The sequence below is a fragment of the Leptodactylus fuscus genome, chromosome 5, assembly GCF_031893055.1.
Source record: "Leptodactylus fuscus isolate aLepFus1 chromosome 5, aLepFus1.hap2, whole genome shotgun sequence".
NCBI lineage: Eukaryota > Metazoa > Chordata > Amphibia > Anura > Leptodactylidae > Leptodactylus > Leptodactylus fuscus.
Window position 1 is genome coordinate 117,489,509 of NC_134269.1, and position 18,929 is coordinate 117,508,437.

The 18,929-nt window shown below is 38.6% G+C and overlaps 1 protein-coding gene across 1 annotated transcript in view; it reads left to right on the forward strand.

Annotated features, from left to right (window-relative positions):
- Positions 1-18,929, forward strand: part of CDHR3 (cadherin related family member 3) — a 34,412-nt gene that overhangs the window by 7,954 nt on the left and 7,529 nt on the right. Inside the window, exons 3-14 of the mRNA XM_075275862.1 lie at positions 2,267-2,435; positions 4,187-4,278; positions 4,527-4,621; positions 5,699-5,803; positions 6,451-6,599; positions 9,779-9,968; positions 11,455-11,626; positions 12,256-12,358; positions 12,442-12,540; positions 14,591-14,820; positions 16,525-16,696; positions 17,127-17,377. Coding sequence (XP_075131963.1) covers positions 2,267-2,435; positions 4,187-4,278; positions 4,527-4,621; positions 5,699-5,803; positions 6,451-6,599; positions 9,779-9,968; positions 11,455-11,626; positions 12,256-12,358; positions 12,442-12,540; positions 14,591-14,820; positions 16,525-16,696; positions 17,127-17,377 — 1,827 coding nt within the window. The remainder of the gene's footprint in view (positions 1-2,266; positions 2,436-4,186; positions 4,279-4,526; positions 4,622-5,698; positions 5,804-6,450; positions 6,600-9,778; positions 9,969-11,454; positions 11,627-12,255; positions 12,359-12,441; positions 12,541-14,590; positions 14,821-16,524; positions 16,697-17,126; positions 17,378-18,929) is intronic.

An 18,929-nucleotide genomic window follows, 5' to 3' on the forward strand; every position in this document is an offset into this window, starting at 1 on the left:
TTTTTTGCAGCAGCATCGCACTGTTGGCTCATGTTGAATTTGTGATCTACTATTATGCCCAAGTCCTTTTCCCCTATGCTATCACTTAGTTCTATTCCTCCCATACTATATATGTTTTTTACATTTCTGTTACCCAGATGTAGAACTTTGCATTTGTCCCTGTTAAATACCATTTTGTTCGCCTCAGCCCATTGTTCCAGTGTGTCTAAGTCCTTTTGAATACACTCTCTCTCCTCTCTAGTGTTGGCTATTCCTCCTATCTTCATATCATCTGCAAATTTTATGAGTTCCCCAATAATTCCATTGTCCAGATCATTTATAAAGATATTAAAAAGTACTGGGCCCAGAACAGAGCCCTGCGGCACCCCGCTTTTGACTTTCTTCCAGTTCGATGTGTAGCCATTTAGTATTACTCGTTGTGCCCGATCATTAAGCCAGTTGTGAATCCACGTAACTGATTTTTTTGTCAAAACCATACTTAATCATTTTTTCAATAAGAAGGTTATGTGATACTTTATCAAATGCCTTACTGAAGTCAAGATATACTATGTCCACGGCATTCCCTTGGTCCAACCATTCAGTGATTTTGTTGTAGAAGGAAATCAGGTTAGTCTGACAAGATTTATTGGTCATAAAGCCGTGCTGGCTCTGGTTAATTAATGCCTTCCCATCCAGGTACCGAAGTAAATGTTCCTTGACAATTTGCTCAAAGATTTTTCCTGCTATCGAGGTCAGACTTACCGGCCTGTAATTTCCTGGATCGTCCCTTTTCCCCTTTTTGTAGATGGGGACAACATTTGCCCTTTTCCAATCTAAAGGGACCACTCCTGTTTCCCATGACTTACCGAAGATTATAGCAAGGGGTTCTGTTATTTCCTCTGCTATCTCTTTCAGGACTCTAGGGTGTAAATCATCTGGTCCTGGGGACTTGGTTTCCTGTAATTTGGCTAAGTGCTCTCTTACCAGACCTTCGCTTATAGTCAGCTTGGAGTCCTCCTTCCCCTCATCTCCATCACCATTAATGTCGATATTTCCATTAGTTTCTTGGGAGAAGACGGATACAAAATATGAATTTAGTAGCTCCACCTGCTGTTCCACCATGTTAACTGTTTCTCCTTTGTCATTCTTCAGGACTCCAATGGTCTCCTTCACTTTTCTTTTGCTTTTAACATATCCCCAAAATCCTTTTACCTTACTCTTTGCCTCTTTTGCAAGCTTCAATTCGTGTTCAGCCTTAGCTCCTTTGATGCTTGTCTTGCAGAGTCTGCAGACTGCTGTGTACTCTTCCTTAGGTATAGTTCCCATCTTCCACTTTTTGTATGTTTCCTTTTTCCTTTTTAGCAGGTTATGTAATTTTTTGGTCATCCATCCTGATATTTTTAGGTGCTTCCCATTTTTCTTCCTTCTAGGTATTGTTAGTTCCTGTGCTTTAATGATTTCCCTACGGAAGATTTCCCACCCTTCATGTGCATTTTTGTGCTTAAGAATTTTGCACCATGGAATTCTGCTAACCCTTGCCTTCAGGCTCTTGAAGTCTGCCCTGCTAAAGTCGAGCCTTGAAGTCTGTGTCTTCTCAGGTCTTCTTCTTCTTGCAACCCCAAACTCAAGTATAGCATGATCGCTGAATCCCAGTGTCCCTGCTACCCGTAGTCCCTCAACCATGTGCTCTTTGTTGGTTAGGACTAGGTCCAAAATGGATGTTCCTCTCGTGTTTTCTTCTACTAGCTGGGCAATGAAGTTGTCTGCTAGAGAAGATAAAAATTTGATGGAGCCTTTACTCTTGGCTGTGTGGGTTTCCCAATGAATGTCAGGGTAATTGAAGTCTCCCATGATCACTATTTCATGTTTCTTTGAGAGCGTGGTCATTTGCTGTGAAAAAATCTCATCCATGTCTTCTGTCTGTCCTGGTGGTCTGTAATAAACGCCTAGTATGATGTCCTTATCATTGTTTTTCCCTTGAATTACTACCCAAATAATTTCCAGTAGATTATCATTCTGTAAAACTGTCATTTCTGTGGAGATGTGTTCTTTTTTAACATACAATGCAACTCCACCCCCTCTTTTATTAGTTCTATTCTTTTTGAATAAGTTGTATCCTTCCATCTGTATGTTCCAATCATGCATGTCGTTCCACCAGGTTTCTGTGATGCCGATGACGTCATAGTTTTCCTTGTGTCATAGTTTTCCTTGTACATATCTATATGTATATAATTATTGTATGCTTGTTCATATAACGTGTAATGTGTACATGTTGCACTTGTTACAGGTGGTAACAACAGGCAATCCTGTACTTGATTTTGAAACAACACCCAGTAGTTTTGACATACAGATTTACATGAAGGATGACACAATGGCTACCAATTTACAAATCTTAACTGTGCAACTCGCTAATGTTAATGAACCACCAGTGTTTCTTGATAACCTAGCAACTCAAGGTGAGTATCAGCCAAAATCAAGGTATATAATTCTATCCCACACATTTGCTGACATTATAATGTGGTCAATACAGCCAAAAAAGCCACAGCTCATCTCTTGACTGTGGGGAGACTTCACACATACTAGTAATGTTGTAACTAGAGATGAGCGAGTAGTATTCGATCAAATACATCCCCTGCATAGCTATTGGTGTAAAAAAGCACCAGGGAAGGTGGAGAGGAATTGAATTGTTTCTGAGTTTACCATGTGGTATGCGACCGATTACACCAATAACTATGCAGGGGAGGTATTCAATCAAATACTACTCGCTCATCTCTAGTAGCAACAGAGAACTATAGAAATTACCACACTGTGTAAACTTCTGAAATCTGCAAGCCAACACTGTTTCATCTGTTCCTGTATGCTCCCTTTTGATTTGTCCCATAATTTTTGGTTAACTTACATTTGGTAAAGAAGCAAGTAGTATAGGGCATATGGAACGTTGTGTGTTAAGGGCAGGCATGCAAGCCACTATTTTACTATTAGATTTGACTCGGGCTAAAACAGAGGGTGGAATGTGAGGGATTTTGCAATCTTCAAATTAAAAATTCTGCTTTCACGTCTATAGACTTTCTGTTGGGAAACTCCAGGACAAGTCTCTGGAGTAAACGTAATAGCCTCTAACAGCTTGAAGATGATAATTTGAAAGCTGAGTTACCAAAAATGATAAAAAGAAGTCTTGATGTACAAATCAGAGGTCACTACATGCAGAGTTCATGAAATTAGATAAGACAGGTACAAGTCAAAGGAGAGCATCAGGAAACAGTGCTACAGGGTTAATTCAGCAGAGCAAATACAGTCACCTTCACAAATGGACTGGATAAAGGCATCTTGCTACTCAGGCCAGGTGTGTCCATTCTGGACAACAAACAGACTTGTCTGTCTTAAAGGGGTTTTCCCATCTCAGTGTTCATCAGTCTGGCTGCAGTCTTTGCTTCTCACTTTCTGTATTTCTCCTCCTTCCCCCTCCTTCTTGCTAATTGCCGGAGAAGTCTCACTTATACAGATCAGATAATATGCAGATGCTTGTACAGAATGGACTCAGTGTTATCTGTGTGTTTACAAAGAGAGATAACAGATAGGGATTTATCAGCAAACTGCAATTAGATAAACAGATTGTCCTGCCAGCAAGAGCAGTGAGTCCTTTGTGAGTCCTTTGTGAGTCACTTTGTCCTGTCTCACAGGTCCATGGTTATAGTAACGCTGTGTAAACAATGGGAGGAATAAGGTCACATAGCAGGAGAACAAAGCAGAATTTCTAAAGTAATATGTTTATGAAAAGTCTTCAATTTACATAAGCAGTATAAATAGGATTCTTGAGATCCTTTAAGGCTGAGGCCCCATATACTTAAAAAACAGCTTTTTTTTTGTTACAGATTTTGCTGTTTTTTGAGCCAAAGCCAGGAGTGGATTGAGCAGAGGGTAGAAATATAAGGACTTCCTATATATTTCCCATTCCTTTTGTAGCCATTCTTGGCTTTGGCTCAAACAGTGCAGCAAGTTCTGCACCTAAAATTGTTCCTGCAACGCGGGGCCTGAGTCTAAAAATAGCAGAGCTTGTGTACTACATATTTTAGTATATTTGCTTGACATGACCAACATATTGAGTATCACACATTTAAGAATTATTTTACCACTCCAATATGTTAGTGAAAATATCAGTCCCGTATATTTTTCTCAATATATTGTTTATAACTTTTATGTTTCTTAGTTGTGACAATTTATATTCAAGAAGAAACGGCACAAGGAAACATTTACACAATTCTAGCATCTGATCCTGAGGATCCCACAAGTGCACTAACGGTTAGTTTTCTGAATTTTATAGCTTGGGTGTGTGCCAGCTAGTGCAAAGATATTTTTAATTTTCCCTACACAATCAGAAAATGTATTTACGTTAAAATATATTCATAGTGTAACTATGTATATCATTGTAATTTATATTGCTAAATAATTTGTATAGTTATTTGTAATTAATGTTATTTGATTTTCTACAAAGTAATACAACATGTATCTGTAATTCTAGTAGCTGCTAACCCTAATATATTTTGCAGTACTCCCTGTTGCCTGCTTCAGCTCCATTTACTGTCTCTTCAACTGGCGTAATACGGTCTACAAAGACATTTGACTATGAAACTGATCCACACAGGTAAAAGTGAATCATTCCTTAAAGTAACACATGGTTATTTGAGTTTGGCCCTACAATTTTTATATTAGTCTAGAAAAATGAAAAATGACTTTGGTCACCTCTGTTTTCCAAACTGACAGTTACTATAAGCATTTAGTTGAGAAAATCTGAATGGAAATGTAATGAAATTTCTTTTAATAATTGAACTCCCAGTTGGACCTGGATTTGTGGACATGTGTGTTACCATATTTGAATGTGGAATTTCTATAAAGCTGAAAGCAGTTTGTATAATTCAAGTCAAATGTCAGTATAATTTGAATTACTACTTGTAATCTAGTTTAAATGGTCACTCCATTTTCGACAGACTTTGCCTAAATCAATAGTTCATACCCCGTACCTTGGCATAAGGGACATAATGAGTTATCTGCTTATTTAACATATGACTGTTGAAAGGTTATGTATGCTTTAAAGAGGACCTTTCACCACTTTTGGGCACATGCAGTGTCATATACTGCCAGAAAGCCGACAGTGCGCTGAGTTCAGCGCACTGTCGGCTTTCCTGATCTGTGCCCGGTGTAAAGAGCTTACGGTGCCGGTACCGTAGTGCTCTCTGGTCAGAAGGGCGTTTCTGACCATTAGCCAGAGACGTTCTTCTGCCTTGCGGCGCCAATCGCGCTGTGCTGTGGAGCCGGGAGGAACGTCCCCTCCCTCTGCTCACACAGCTCGTCCATAGACGGGTGTTATCAGGAGCGGGAGGGGGGAGTTCCTCCCCCACGCCACAGTACAGCGCGATTGGCGCCGCGAGGCAGAAGGACGTCTCTGGCTAATGGTCAGAAAAGCCCTTCTGACCATAGAGCACTACGGTACCGGCACCGTAAGCTCTTTACACCGGGCACAGATCGGGAAAGCCGACAGTGTGCTGAACTCCGCGCACTGTCGGCTTTCTGGCAGTATATAACACTGCATGTGCCCAAAAGTGGTGAAAGGTCCTCTTTAAACCTGAAAATCCAAAACCAGTGTATTAAGAATAAAAATAATTGTAAATGATTATATTTATTTTAAAACACAGAATAATATTATTGTGTTTCCTTGTATTAGTTATTCACTTACTGTGAAAGTAACAGATTCAGGAGGATTGTCTGTAAATGGAAGTCTGGTAGTCATGATAACCAACATCAATGATGGAACTCCTTACTTCACTATGTATGTATTTTGATGATTTTATTAATGCAAGTAGTTGGAAATCCTTCTTACTGTGTGTCTTATTCATATCATTTTATTTCTACTTACTTATATCATAGGAAGTAATTTTTTCGTTTTAGTGAGCTGATCCATGTATTTTTACTCTGACATCTAGCTTTAGCATTCTAGTTCTGTAAAGTGAAAAGTAAGCTTTTGTGTGAATGTATAGGTCATGTGTGAAGAACGTTTTTCCACCATATTTTGGAACCTAGAAAATGTTCTGCAATTTAAAACAGATTTAGAGAATAATTACTAATACTATATTTGAGCACATGTATATTTTAAATTGGGTATTTCAATCTAGTACATTTATGGCTCTTAAGAGCAGGGCTCCCCTGTGGTTCCCTGTTTGGGTATTTTTGGATGTCTCATAAGAGTGAATAGAAAGAACAGTGCATGGATAGCATACTCTGTATTCACTGCATCCACAAGATGTTGTCAGGGACCCAGTTCTTGAGATAAGTGCTAGTCCCAGAGGTGGGATATTTATGGCATATACTATGGATATGCCATAAATATTATAAATTGGAATGCTCCTTTAAATCATTATATTATGTATGTCAAGTCACAATTATTGTGAAAGATAAATTTATTGTATTTATTTTTAGGACAACTACAACATTCACCATGCCGGAGGAAGAGAATCCAGGGGCTGTAGTTGCCACAATAACTGCTAAGGATCCAGACAATGCTGGTTTTATAAGTACACTGTACTATAGCATCAATACACCAAACCAGTACTTCTCAATAAATGAATGTAAGATGAGTATAGTACAATTTTATACATATATATATATATATATATATATATATATATATATATATATATACCGTATATATGTAAAATTTTATTACATACTCTCACTATACAGTAATAACAACCATAAAAATTACTGTAACAATCTATAGTAACCAAGTATGATTCAGCCACTTCACACTCTTATTATTCAGCTCTCTTAAAATTTTTGTCCCTATCAGAGTATAGGACCATCATAGAGACGGCTGTCCTTGGGACAACCACTTTCATTCTTTTTATTTATTGTCTCGCTTCGTGACTTAAAGCGATATTCCCATCTGCAGGATCATATTTAAACTTGTAGTTTAAAGGGGTTGTCCCATTATGGACACTTATCCTCTATCCACTGGACAGGAGATAAGTGTCCAATTATTGGAAGACTGATCGCCAGATTCCCCACTGATCTAAAAGTTCCCCTAAGGGCCTCCTTGTAAATGGAGAGTCAGTGTGTTTGTGTGATCAGACTCCAGTGAGTGGACACTTATTCCCTGTCTTGTGCATAGTAGCTCTGTTTGTCAGATATTCTTAAATATGCCCTCCAGATCTGATTACAGGTTTGTGTGGGCCCTTGGATGGCAGAACCTCAATGGACCCTCTTTTTGCACAACTGTAGTGGGGGAGCAGCCTTTTTATCCAAAAGCACTGTTGCAAAAAACAGTGCAGACCTACTGAGGCAAACCTGCTAAAATGGTCAGAGGATGAGAAGTAGTGTAATACAGAGGTAGTATATAAGTGTTAAGTCCCATTCAGACATTGCAAAATGAAGAGGAATACATCTATACACCAAGAATGTACCAGTATGTATGTGTGTGCGTGCGCATATATACATATATGTGTTGGCACCCCTGAAATTTTTCCAGAAAATGAATTTTTTTCCAGAAAATGATTGCAATTACATATGTTTTGTTATACACATGTTTATTTCCTTTGTGTACTTTGGAACAACATAAGAGAAAATAAAGCCAAAAATTCTATAATATCTCACAAAACTCCAAAAATGGGCTGGATAAAATTGCTGGCACCCTCATCTTAATATTTGTTTGCACACCCTTTGGAACAAGTAACTGAAATCAATCGCTTCTCATTACCATCGAAAAGCTTCTTCCACCTCTCATTTGAAATTTTAAAGGGTGCCTTATCCAATTATGTATGCAAAGGAAATGCAATCCATATAATGTCATGTGAAAGTGTTCAATCCAAACATAGACTTTCATCAGACCGGATTCCAGAAGATAACTGTATGGAGGAATGGAGCATATTAGTAGATGTGGACATTATATGGATTGCATCTCTTGTGTATATAAAATTGATATGCATAAACTAAATTACGCAAAGTCAAGCCACTGAGTTCCTGGATTCTATTTGCATTATTTATTGGGTTGAAACCTTTCCAGTGCTTCAGGAATTACTATTGAGTATGTAGTGCCATGATTACAAAACTATATGTTCCACACAGTGAAGAGACCCAGTGCCAGAGACAGCAAAGCAACCCGAAAACATATTTGAACCTCTACTGTATTTGACTGTTGGTACTGTGTTCTTTTCTTTGTAGGCTTCATTCTGTTTTCAGTAAACAGTAGAATGATGTGTTTGACCAAAATAACTCTATCTTGGTCTCTTCTGTCCACAAGACGTTTTCCCAGAAGGATTTTGACTTATGTACATTTTGACAATCTGCTGTCTAGTTTTTTTTATGTCTCTGTGTCAGCAGTGGGGTTCTCCTGGGTGTCCTGCCATAGCGTTTCATTTCATTCAAATGTGAACGGACAGTTTGCACTGACACTGATGCACCCTGAGCCTGCAGGACAGCTTGAATTTATTTGGAACCTGATTGGGGCTGCTTATCCATCATCCGGACTAGCCTGCATTGAAACTTTTCATAAATTTTTCTCTTTTGTCCACATCCAAGCAGATTAGCTACAGTGCCATAGGTTGCAAACTTTATTATATTGTGCATCGTAGACAAAGGTACTTCAAGATCTCTGGAGATGGACTTAAAACCTTGAGATTGTTGATGTTTTTCCATAATTTTGGTTCTCAAGTCCTCAGACAGTTCTCTTCCCCTATTTCTGTTCTCCATGCTTAGTGTGACACACAATGAAAAGATTGAGTCAACTTCTCTCCTCTTTATCTAGTTGCAGGTATGATTTTTATATTGTTGACATCTATTACTTTGCATAGGTGTTTTTGAATGAGCATCACATGCTCGAAACAAAATTATTACCCACAATTTTGAAAAGTTGCCAACAATTTTGTCGGGCCCATTTTTGGACTTTTGTGTAAAATTATGTCCAATTTGCCTTTTTTCTCTGTTTTTTTTTTTGTGTTGTTCAAATACACATGAAGAAAATTAACATGTGTATAACAAAGCATTTGTAACTGCAATAATTTTCTTGGAGAAATACTTCATTTTCTGGAAAAATTTAATACACAATATAGAACATGCACACACACACACACACACACACGACAGAATATGTACACACATGCATAATGGACAGATCATATACATGAATCCGAGTCAGGGACTGATTACACTAGTCTGACACATCCACAATGTAATAGATCAGCCTGTCATCCATTACAGTACAAGACTCCAGGAAGAGGAGGGATCTGTCAGCCGGCATAAACACCTTTAGTTTACTTGGGGGAAAGTGGAAAGTGGTGAGAGACATAGTGAGACTGTCAGCACTCGGAAGCTGAGTAGGCCCCCCTCACGATCACGGGGCCCTGGCACTTTGCCTATTGGAGCAGTCTGTCAGCGCTACAGAATTCTCTCAGCTTCTGAGCCCTGATAAGTGCTATAACAGTGCCTATGTTTTTCTCTGAATATAAATACAGAGATAAAAGTGTGCTGTTTATAACAAGCATAGTCTTGCAGCACACTGGTGGTCTTACCTGTATAATACAAAGGCTAAGAGGGGAGAGCAGACATGAGAGATAACTTGCAGCTTATTCTTCCATTGGAAGACATTAACATTTCAGGGCAAACTGCAGTAATGCAGCTAACAGGGAAAACTGTGTCAAGGCTTGGTTTTGTAAGGACTTAGTTTAAAAATAAAAGTATACCAGATAATGTCTGCCAAAATAACATTTTATAGAGATCTTCATAGGTATTTTTTTCTTGCTTTACATTTCAGTGTCTGGTGTGATTCAGGTTGCCAAGAGAATAGATGTTGATGCTAAAACCCTCAGGCTTAACAATATTATATCTCTAGAAATCAAAGTGACTGACCTTCCAAGTTCTGGAAACTCAAACTACACAACTATCAACATCACTATTCAGGATATAAATGACAACCCTCCGGTGTGTACTCAGTATGCATGGAGGTATGAAGCAATCTTTATTACCACTTAACGTTTTCTTACTCTCTTTTGTCTTTTTTAAAATATTTGTTGTAGTTTCTATATGTTGCATAGATATATATATATATATATATATATATATATATATATATACAAAGTCAAAACTGGAAGATTTACTATCAGAGTCTTTATTAAGGCAATGAAAAAAATTCACTATTAGCAGTAATTCAAAACACAGATGTAGGCTCCCCACATACACACACATGTACACACATCTAGTTATACAGTATATCTATACAATATATAAATTTTGTCTATAGACATATACATTCCATACAAGCTTCCTAACTAACCGTGCCCATGGCAAGGATGGACAGTCTTTTATCACCCAAACCCTTTTGCCCTCTTTATTGAAAAAAAAAAAAACATTAAAATTGATCAATGAATTGACATTAATAAGTTCCAGATGTTAAATATTTGTTTTCTAAGGCTGATTTTCTATAGGAATAATATCTGTGCAGTTTTGAGAAATCTATGATGTTGTTAGTTTGATTTGATTCACAGATAAATACGCACTTATCCTGCACACTCATAGCTTGCGGAAGCTGGTGTCCCAGCTGGTCCCATAAATGCTTGACTGGCAATAAATCTAGGAAGTGTTCCAATCTGGCACAGACATGTTGCTGCAACTGGTCCAGCCAATAAGGCCTAATGTGTACAACTGTGAGCTGTCCTCAGCCTATCACAAACAGCTCCCACCTGTTTGAACCTTCTCTGTTCTCTGATCAATATCTAAGCAATATTGGATCCTAGTGCTACAGATTCAGCAAGAGTTCTATATCACTTCTCATGTCATCACTACTCCTAACACCTACTAACAACTAGGCCAGCACAGCCTAGACGGTGGGCAATATATCAAAATGACCACCTTGCTTCCGTTAGTCTAATGATGTACCCCCCATAAAGTCTGAAAACTGGGCAAAATATTTTTGTGTGCATCATAGAGGCATGTTTAACTGTCAGCCAGCCCGCAGTAAGAGGTACACTGTCCAAAAGTGGCTTCTAAGAGCCTTTTTATAGGGCAGTGGGGAAACTCGTTTACTCCATCATGTGACAAGACCCAGTGTCTAAGCAGTCCACATTTGTAATCATTTACATATCTGCCCGAGATATAACTGCAAGCCAAGTTCTGCATCAATCCGATATCTCTATCTGGGTGTTTCTTGCTTTATTTTATTAAAGTGATATTATTTAGATTATGAAAGAAACTCTGACAGTGGTGCACACTGCAATAATGTTTCAGTGAATTATATACATTAAACTATATGAAACCCAAACCATTCTCATAATGCAAACATATCCTGATGTTTACAAGAATTTTTTTCAGTGAAAATGTAATTTCTTTTTATAGGTTTGTGTATCACAGTTAGCTGTATAGTTTAATCCATACTCATTCACTTGTATACTGCACAGTAGTGAGTATCTGTATTTTTCTTTTCCATTTTAACAGCTATGCTGTACCTGAAACTCAAGTAAATGGCTCTCTCATTACGGATCTCCGTGATCAGTGCAACGATATTGATATTGACCCCATAAACAATGCATTTAATTTCACTGGAATGTCTGGGCTTGGGAGCAATGAACGATTTCAAATGATTCCGGCAGGATCTGGAAAAATAATAGTTGGTATTCTTTTGTATCTATTTTTCTGGCACTAAATTTAAAACCACATATGACAATTAATTTGATAATAATTTTAAGTGCCACAGGGAGTGACACCTAGCTTTCCGGGTATACAGGTATGGAAAATATACAGTGATTGATCCACTCTTGAACATCTTCAGAGTTGATGGTTGTCCCACAGATTTCACAGAAGCAGAGAGAACTAAGAAACGTGACATAATAGAACAGATATTCTATTTCATGTCTAAATGTTTCTAAGGCTTAGGCATTCAAGATTCCTCCAACTCCCCTCGTATTTAGCAAGGCAGTTTATGACTGCCACATTGAGGATGAGCAAAAATAGGAAGGTGGTCATACATGTGAATGTATCTCTCTCTGTTCACTAATATGGGCATCATGAATACAGCCAAGTGTGGAACCAACATTAGATCAGATATCTCCAAGACTGGACTGCCTCTTACTAATGGAGATGTTAAGTTAATATTCTTTACATAAAACAATAAGGGGTGGATATACTACTATTGAATTAGTTGATGGCTGTATGGGGATTTGGAGCAGATAGTGATCCAATGTTGTTCATTTGTTTGCGTAAACCATTCCATTAATACCTATGTACTTTTTCCTTTAGTTAACAGGTAATTTGGACTTTGAAGACCCCAGTAATATAGGTGCAGGCAATGAATACAGCTTAACAATTTCAGTACAGGACATAGCCTCTCCATATTACAAACGTAAGTAATGTAATTTTATGTGCAGCGTATATTTCATTTATAAACTGCAATAAAATCAATGCTCTGTGTATTCTTTATTTTAGAGAATATTTATGTGTATATTAAAACAATTCCAGTTGATGAATATCCTCCAGTATTCAACAGTTCTTCTTATGTGTTCAATGTATCTGAGCTCTCCCCACGTGAGTAACCAAATACTTCTTCAGAATGTGTTGTATGTGATAAAACGGCATAAAATGAATAGTAATAAATATCAGGAATACTAAATGAACTGATGCATAAACTAAAGACTATAAACTGGGCACTTTATATTCTGAAAGAATAAGATTTAAGGGTAGTTTATCAACACCAAAAACTTTATTAGGCTAAGGCCCCAGGGAGCGTCCCTCAGCAATAAAGCGCTGCGAGAAAACCCGCGGCAGCAACACATTGCGATTCTTACTGCAGCGCTTTAGACAGAAAGTTTGCAGAGGTTTCGGACTTTCTGTTACAATAATACTCATGGAGAAACTGCCAGCGTTTCTTAGGTATAATTGACATGCTGTGATTTCCAAAACCATGCCGGTTTTGGAAATCTTGGCAGGTCCACACCACGGTTTTTACTGCAAAGTGGGCATGGGATTACTGTAAAATGCTGCATTTCAGTCTTGTGGGGCCCGGCCTTAAACTAGTCACAGCACCTAATAGTGCTCAGAGGCATAAGCACATTGCGATAATTTGATTGTAGAATGGCTGCTTGATTTTGACAAAAAAATGCTTTTTATTCCTATGCAAATGAGCTAAGAAAGCATCGGGAGTATGTTCTGGGACAGTGGAACATGGCAGCAACATCTTCCTCTTGCTTAATACCCCTTCCAGCAACACTGATATAATCAAATCTTCCTCCCATGCAAGGGGAATATCTTTTGTTCACCCAACAAAAACATGCCCCGATGTAACTCATTTGCATAGGAATAAAAAGCAGCTTTTCAGCAAAATGAAGCGACCATTCTACAAACAAATTACAGCACTGTTCTCATGGCTCTGAGCACTATAATGTAACGTTGCTGGTTTGATAACATTTTTAGTGTCAACAGACTCCTGTTTAAAGGGATTCTACCACTAAAACACTTTTTTTTTCTAGTTACCACGTCGGAATAGCCTTTAAAAAGGCTATTCGTCTCTTACCTGTGGAAGTGCTCTCCGCCGCGCCATTCGTTCAAAATACCAGTTTGTACCGGTATGCTAATGAGTTCTCTCGCAGCGATGGGGGCGTCCCCATCGCAGGAGCAGCGATGGGGGCGTCCCCATTGCAGCTCGAAAACTGACCGCAGCGCCGCCTCGCTGGTCTTCAGTGTCCTCCCCTTGCCTCTTCAGCGTCTGTCGGACGCCTGCGCAGTATGCTCTCTGTTCGGCGAAGATTGCCGAACGTACTGCGCATGCGCGAAAGTGCGGTGCCCGCACTATGGCTGGGACCGTAATTTCGCGCATGCGCAGTACATTTGGCAATCTTCGCCGAACAGAGCGTACTGCGCAGGCGTCCGACAGTACGCTGAAGAAACAAGGGGAGGACACCGAAGAACAGAGAGGCGGCGCTGCGGTCAGTTTTCGAGCTGCAATGGGGATGCCCCCATCGCTGCTCCTGCGATGGGGACGCCCCCATCGCTGCGAGAGAACTCATTAGCATACCGGTACAAACCGGTATTTTGAACGAACGGCGCGGCGGAGAGCACTTCCACAGGTAAGAGACGGATAGCCTTTTTAAAGGCTATTCCGACGTGGTAACTAGAAAAAAAAGTGTTTTAGTGGTAGAATCCCTTTAACAATATTTCAGTATGGTTTTCCTGCCTTATTTAGGCCTGGGCCCCACGAGCCATAAACAGCGTGGTTTGGCTGTGGCAAAAGCTGCAGTATTTTACAGTCACTGCAACTTGTATGGGATTCTGGCAAATCCCATCGACACATTGGAGAAAAATATGCACAGCGGAAATGCTGCAATTTCCATAACCGTCCTGGTTTTTGAAATTGCAGCATGTCACTTATATTTACAGAAACGCTGGCAGTTTCCCTATAAGTGCAATGAAAGCAGAAAGTCAGAAGATGAAAACTTTCCTATGCCATTCAGAGAAGTTACAGCACTGTGGATATTAACATGGCCTACTGCCTTTGATGACTTATATATTGATTTGCTTTGTTCTGTGTAACATTAGTATTGGATATAAAATAATAATGTACATGCTATTGTCTTTACAGCTAATTCAATAATTGGTTATGTATATGCCACAGAACGAGACTACCCCTATATAGGAATCACTTATACACTTGAGGGTGATGGCAGCACCTTGGGTGCCACTAGTATTTTTTGGATTGATCCAAATACTGGCGTGTTAAAGCTTTCTGATTATGCGGATTATGAAACTAAGACACAATACACACTTCTGGTGAAAGCTACAGACTCTGCATCAAAGTTTTCTACAGCTACAGTAAGAATTGTTAGATTTCCATTCATAACCTATAATGGTATGGGGGATATTTTGGCATTACTGCAAAGGGAAAGGGGAGAAGAAGTCCATAGCAACCAATTAGATTGCTACTTTCATCCTGAAAATACAAATTGAAGTCTATGGAGAGTGTTCAACATACGGATGCATCATTGTTTTATTAGTATGTCATTTGAGTTGAATCAGTATTTTATCGGTATTGTAGCCATGTTTCTCATGCAATTCAATATCCTGTGAAGAACACATCCAATTCATTAAAGACCTTTAACCCCTTTCTCACCTCCACCATACATGTATGGCTGATGTTGGCATTTTATACAGTAGAGATAACTTTAATTATGGACATTGAAAACATACATCAGAAACAACCATTCACCCCCTTACCCCATTTTACAATTTAAAAAAAAACATAACCATGTGCAAACCTGCTAAAACTTTTTAAATATTACAATATACTACAACTTTCCATTCAAAAAAAGAGCCCTTGGGCTGGGATCCCAAGTTGCATATCACATGCAAAGTGGTTAGGATTTTGGCTTATCTCATCCACATATTGCAGAAAAAAAATATGCAGTGGAAAAGCCGTGACTTCAAAAATGTTTGCGTGTTTGAAAATCGCTGCATGACAATTATATCTGCGGAAACGCTAGCATTTTCTGTGTTTGGATAATAGGAACATGAAGCCCACAGAAGACTTTCTGTGTTGGGATTTTCTGTGCATTCTGAGCATTTTCTATGTTGGGATAATGGGAACATAAAGTCCACAGAGGAAAATTGTGTGGACTTTCTGGGAAAACTCTGTAAAAAAAAAAAAAGTGTTTCTGCTGCGTTTTTTTTCCTCCGCGTTTTTTGGCTGTGGCTCACTATGTTGGGATTTGGCCTTACATAGGTTCTACTCTGTTGATGGAAATGTGAAAAAATTACGGCTGTCAAATTATGGCAATGTGTAGGAATGAGCTGCAGATTTTGCTGTGTGAACAGGCCATTACAGAAACAGCACATGCTAAGAGAAGTATGCTAAGCTGTTCCTGTAAGTCCCACCCTATCTATTGGGACTTGGGGCAGTTATTACCAAAGCACCTTGGAAATGTCACAGCTTATCTAATCCTCCTACCTGCATAGAGCATTACTAGAAAACTCTCCCATAGACCTCAATGATTTATCTCCAGTCTCTTGATGCCTACGGCCATAAACCTGCTGCAAAGCATATCACTAAAAGCACATCACTAATCACATTTTTTTCTGCAGTGTTTTTCACAGAAAGTCTGCAGAGTTTTCCTTTGTGGACATTCTGCTTCTATTATATCTATACGCATAACACCAGTGATATGCTGAGATTTCCAAAAATATGAGTGTTTTTGAAATCGCAGCATTTCCGCTGCAGATTTTTTTTGCAATGTGTGGATGGGATTAGCTGAAATTCCATCCACTTTGGAGGTAGTCCAAAATGCAACATTTTTTGCCTTGGCATTTCCACCTTGGCCAAAACACTGCATTTATGTAAAATGGGGCCCCGGCCTTAATAAGTAGAAAAACAGAATTCAGTCCTTTTAAGCGGACCAGAGTAAAAGAATGAATGGTCTTGGTATGTTACATGGCCCCAGTAGCACAATGTTATTTTATGCCATAGTAAGAGTCTGTAGTGTACAGCCACGTCTCCTTTTAAATGATCCTCTGTTTTCTTAGGTGACTGTGAATATACTGGAAGTTAATGATGAGAAACCAGTATGTACTCCCAATTCATACACACTGTCTGTACCTATAAATCAAGCAACAGGTACAAATATTCAGAATTTCAAGCTCACTTGTACAGATCGGGATTCTGGACCCAACTCTTTTCAATATGTTATAAATTCAGGTACAGTGCAACCATCCAAACGTAGAGATGAAATTTTATAATAGGTGTTTGTCTTTTGTTCTAGTTGACATGATATTATAATATATTGATGTTGTACAAAGAACATTTGTAATGTTTGGGATCCTCTGATCAGTGTTCAGGTCCTTTCATCTTTTCATATTATTTAGGAACGGTCACAGATTAGGGTTATTGCTGGCAATGAAAAGCAGTATAGTGATAGGTAGAAAGAAATCTCTTTACTTGCATATAAAACAGTTCGGGTTTTTTTTGGAAATCACCCTGTAGTGCTGTTTTACCAGCATGCATTCTTGCCACTGTTCTTAAAGTTCCATAGATGTCTACATAGTGTCCCCACATTTTAACATTGCAGAACCCCTATGAATCTTCAGCATATATATATCTTTGACCATGTTTGTTCACATCCTTCTAGGCAACATAAACAACCATTTTGCTTTTTCGCCTTCTTCTGGATCCAATGTCAGTAGCCTGGTCCTTGCCCTCCCATTTGATTATGCTAAGGGTGGAGACACTACTTGGAATTATAAATTGAAGGTTTTAATAAATGACGGCAATTTACTTTCTGACTCTCCTCAGTCAAAAGCAGTTGTACAAACTGGTACTGTGTCTCTGTTTATTAATGTCTACATTCCTGGACTAACCACGACAAAAACCACGACCACAGTAAGTATGAGCAGAATGTGATAAAAGTAACATGAGTGAGAATTTTAGTATTTATTGAATATTTTTTGCCCTTAATAAACTGTATTATATATTAAGCCTCGGTATTTAGGATTTTATATATGCAGTAATGTAAACAATGTATATGCTCTGGATTCATTATGGAAAGATCAGCACATTAAGGGTATGTTCACATGGAGGAAAAGGTCACAGAAACATTTTCCGCCTTGTGAACATTCTGTTGTAGCATCCCGCTCCTGATTAGGCCCACATGAAAACAAGCACGTCAATGGGAGCCATTTTTGCAGGCAGATTTTGAGGCGGATTCCGTGTCAAAGTCTTCCTGCAAAAAACTCTGTGTAAATATACCCTAAGGCTACTTATACATTTGTGCTTGGTGTGTCTGGCACAGATTTGTCAGAAATCACTGGATGAAAAAGTGTTGCAAGCATGACTTTTTTGTCTTGCATGTTCAGTTAGCAATTCATCCTCTATTTATGCCGCTATTTTCATGGTCCATTTTTCTGGTCCTCCAACAGTCCCAAAGAATGGACTTGGTGCAAGTGTGAACACAGCGTAACTGTTCTGTTCATGGACGTCTGTAGGGGAGGTCACATGACTTGGGGTTCATGTATGAATGTTCTCTTTTTTCATTACTGTAGCAATTAGGAGAACTGGAATTATTTTCCTACCATGCCAGAATTATTTGTGACAGTCATTAAGTTCCCAGTGTTTTTTTCCCTGTAGTGATTTTACCTTGTCTCATTGCAACACTGTGTCACCATGGAGCCCTAGCCTAAATACTATAGTTAGGCTGGTCCTTCATTACAAGTGCACACATTATCCAATAATTGCTCAAAGGTGACTAGTAACCGGTACAATACAATTGCTAAGCTTCATGAAAAACCAATTACAAATTAGTATAATTGTGAAAAAAATAAACCGTTAGATTATAATAAAAAAGTATAGTAACTGATGTTTGTTCCCAAGCAAAAAGACATTCCAGTGTAGATAGTTTTTAAAAATCACCTGGACAAAGACTTATTTCAGTGTCTTAGCCTTATATCTTCTGTACGACCCTGAGCAAGGTGGCATGTGGATGTTTTCCCCCTGTCAGCCATACCTCCTAGCTACATGCTGTTCAAAATCACAGGCTAGATAAATATTCCTTTGTATTTACTCACTCTAAAATGGTAACATTTGTCCGAGCTCCATACATTTGCCTTTCTCTGGATCAACACTCTTGCCTAGGGTAGTATAGGGTTATAGGTTGGACTTGATGGACCAATATCTTCATCCAACCTCATCTACTACATAACTGTATATCTTGGAAAATTTTGAGTCTTAAACCCTATAGGCTATTTCATTATTACTTCTACAGAGTGCATATTTAATGCTAAGATGGATAACACTGGTGCCTTGGCGCCTGCACAACTCCTTATGAGATGACACGTGAGTTATTCTCTTTCACAAAACACAATAGTGGAAAGTACATAAATCTAGTTTGCAAACTATTATTCTATTAGGGAATTGAATACACAAGTGACTAACTCAA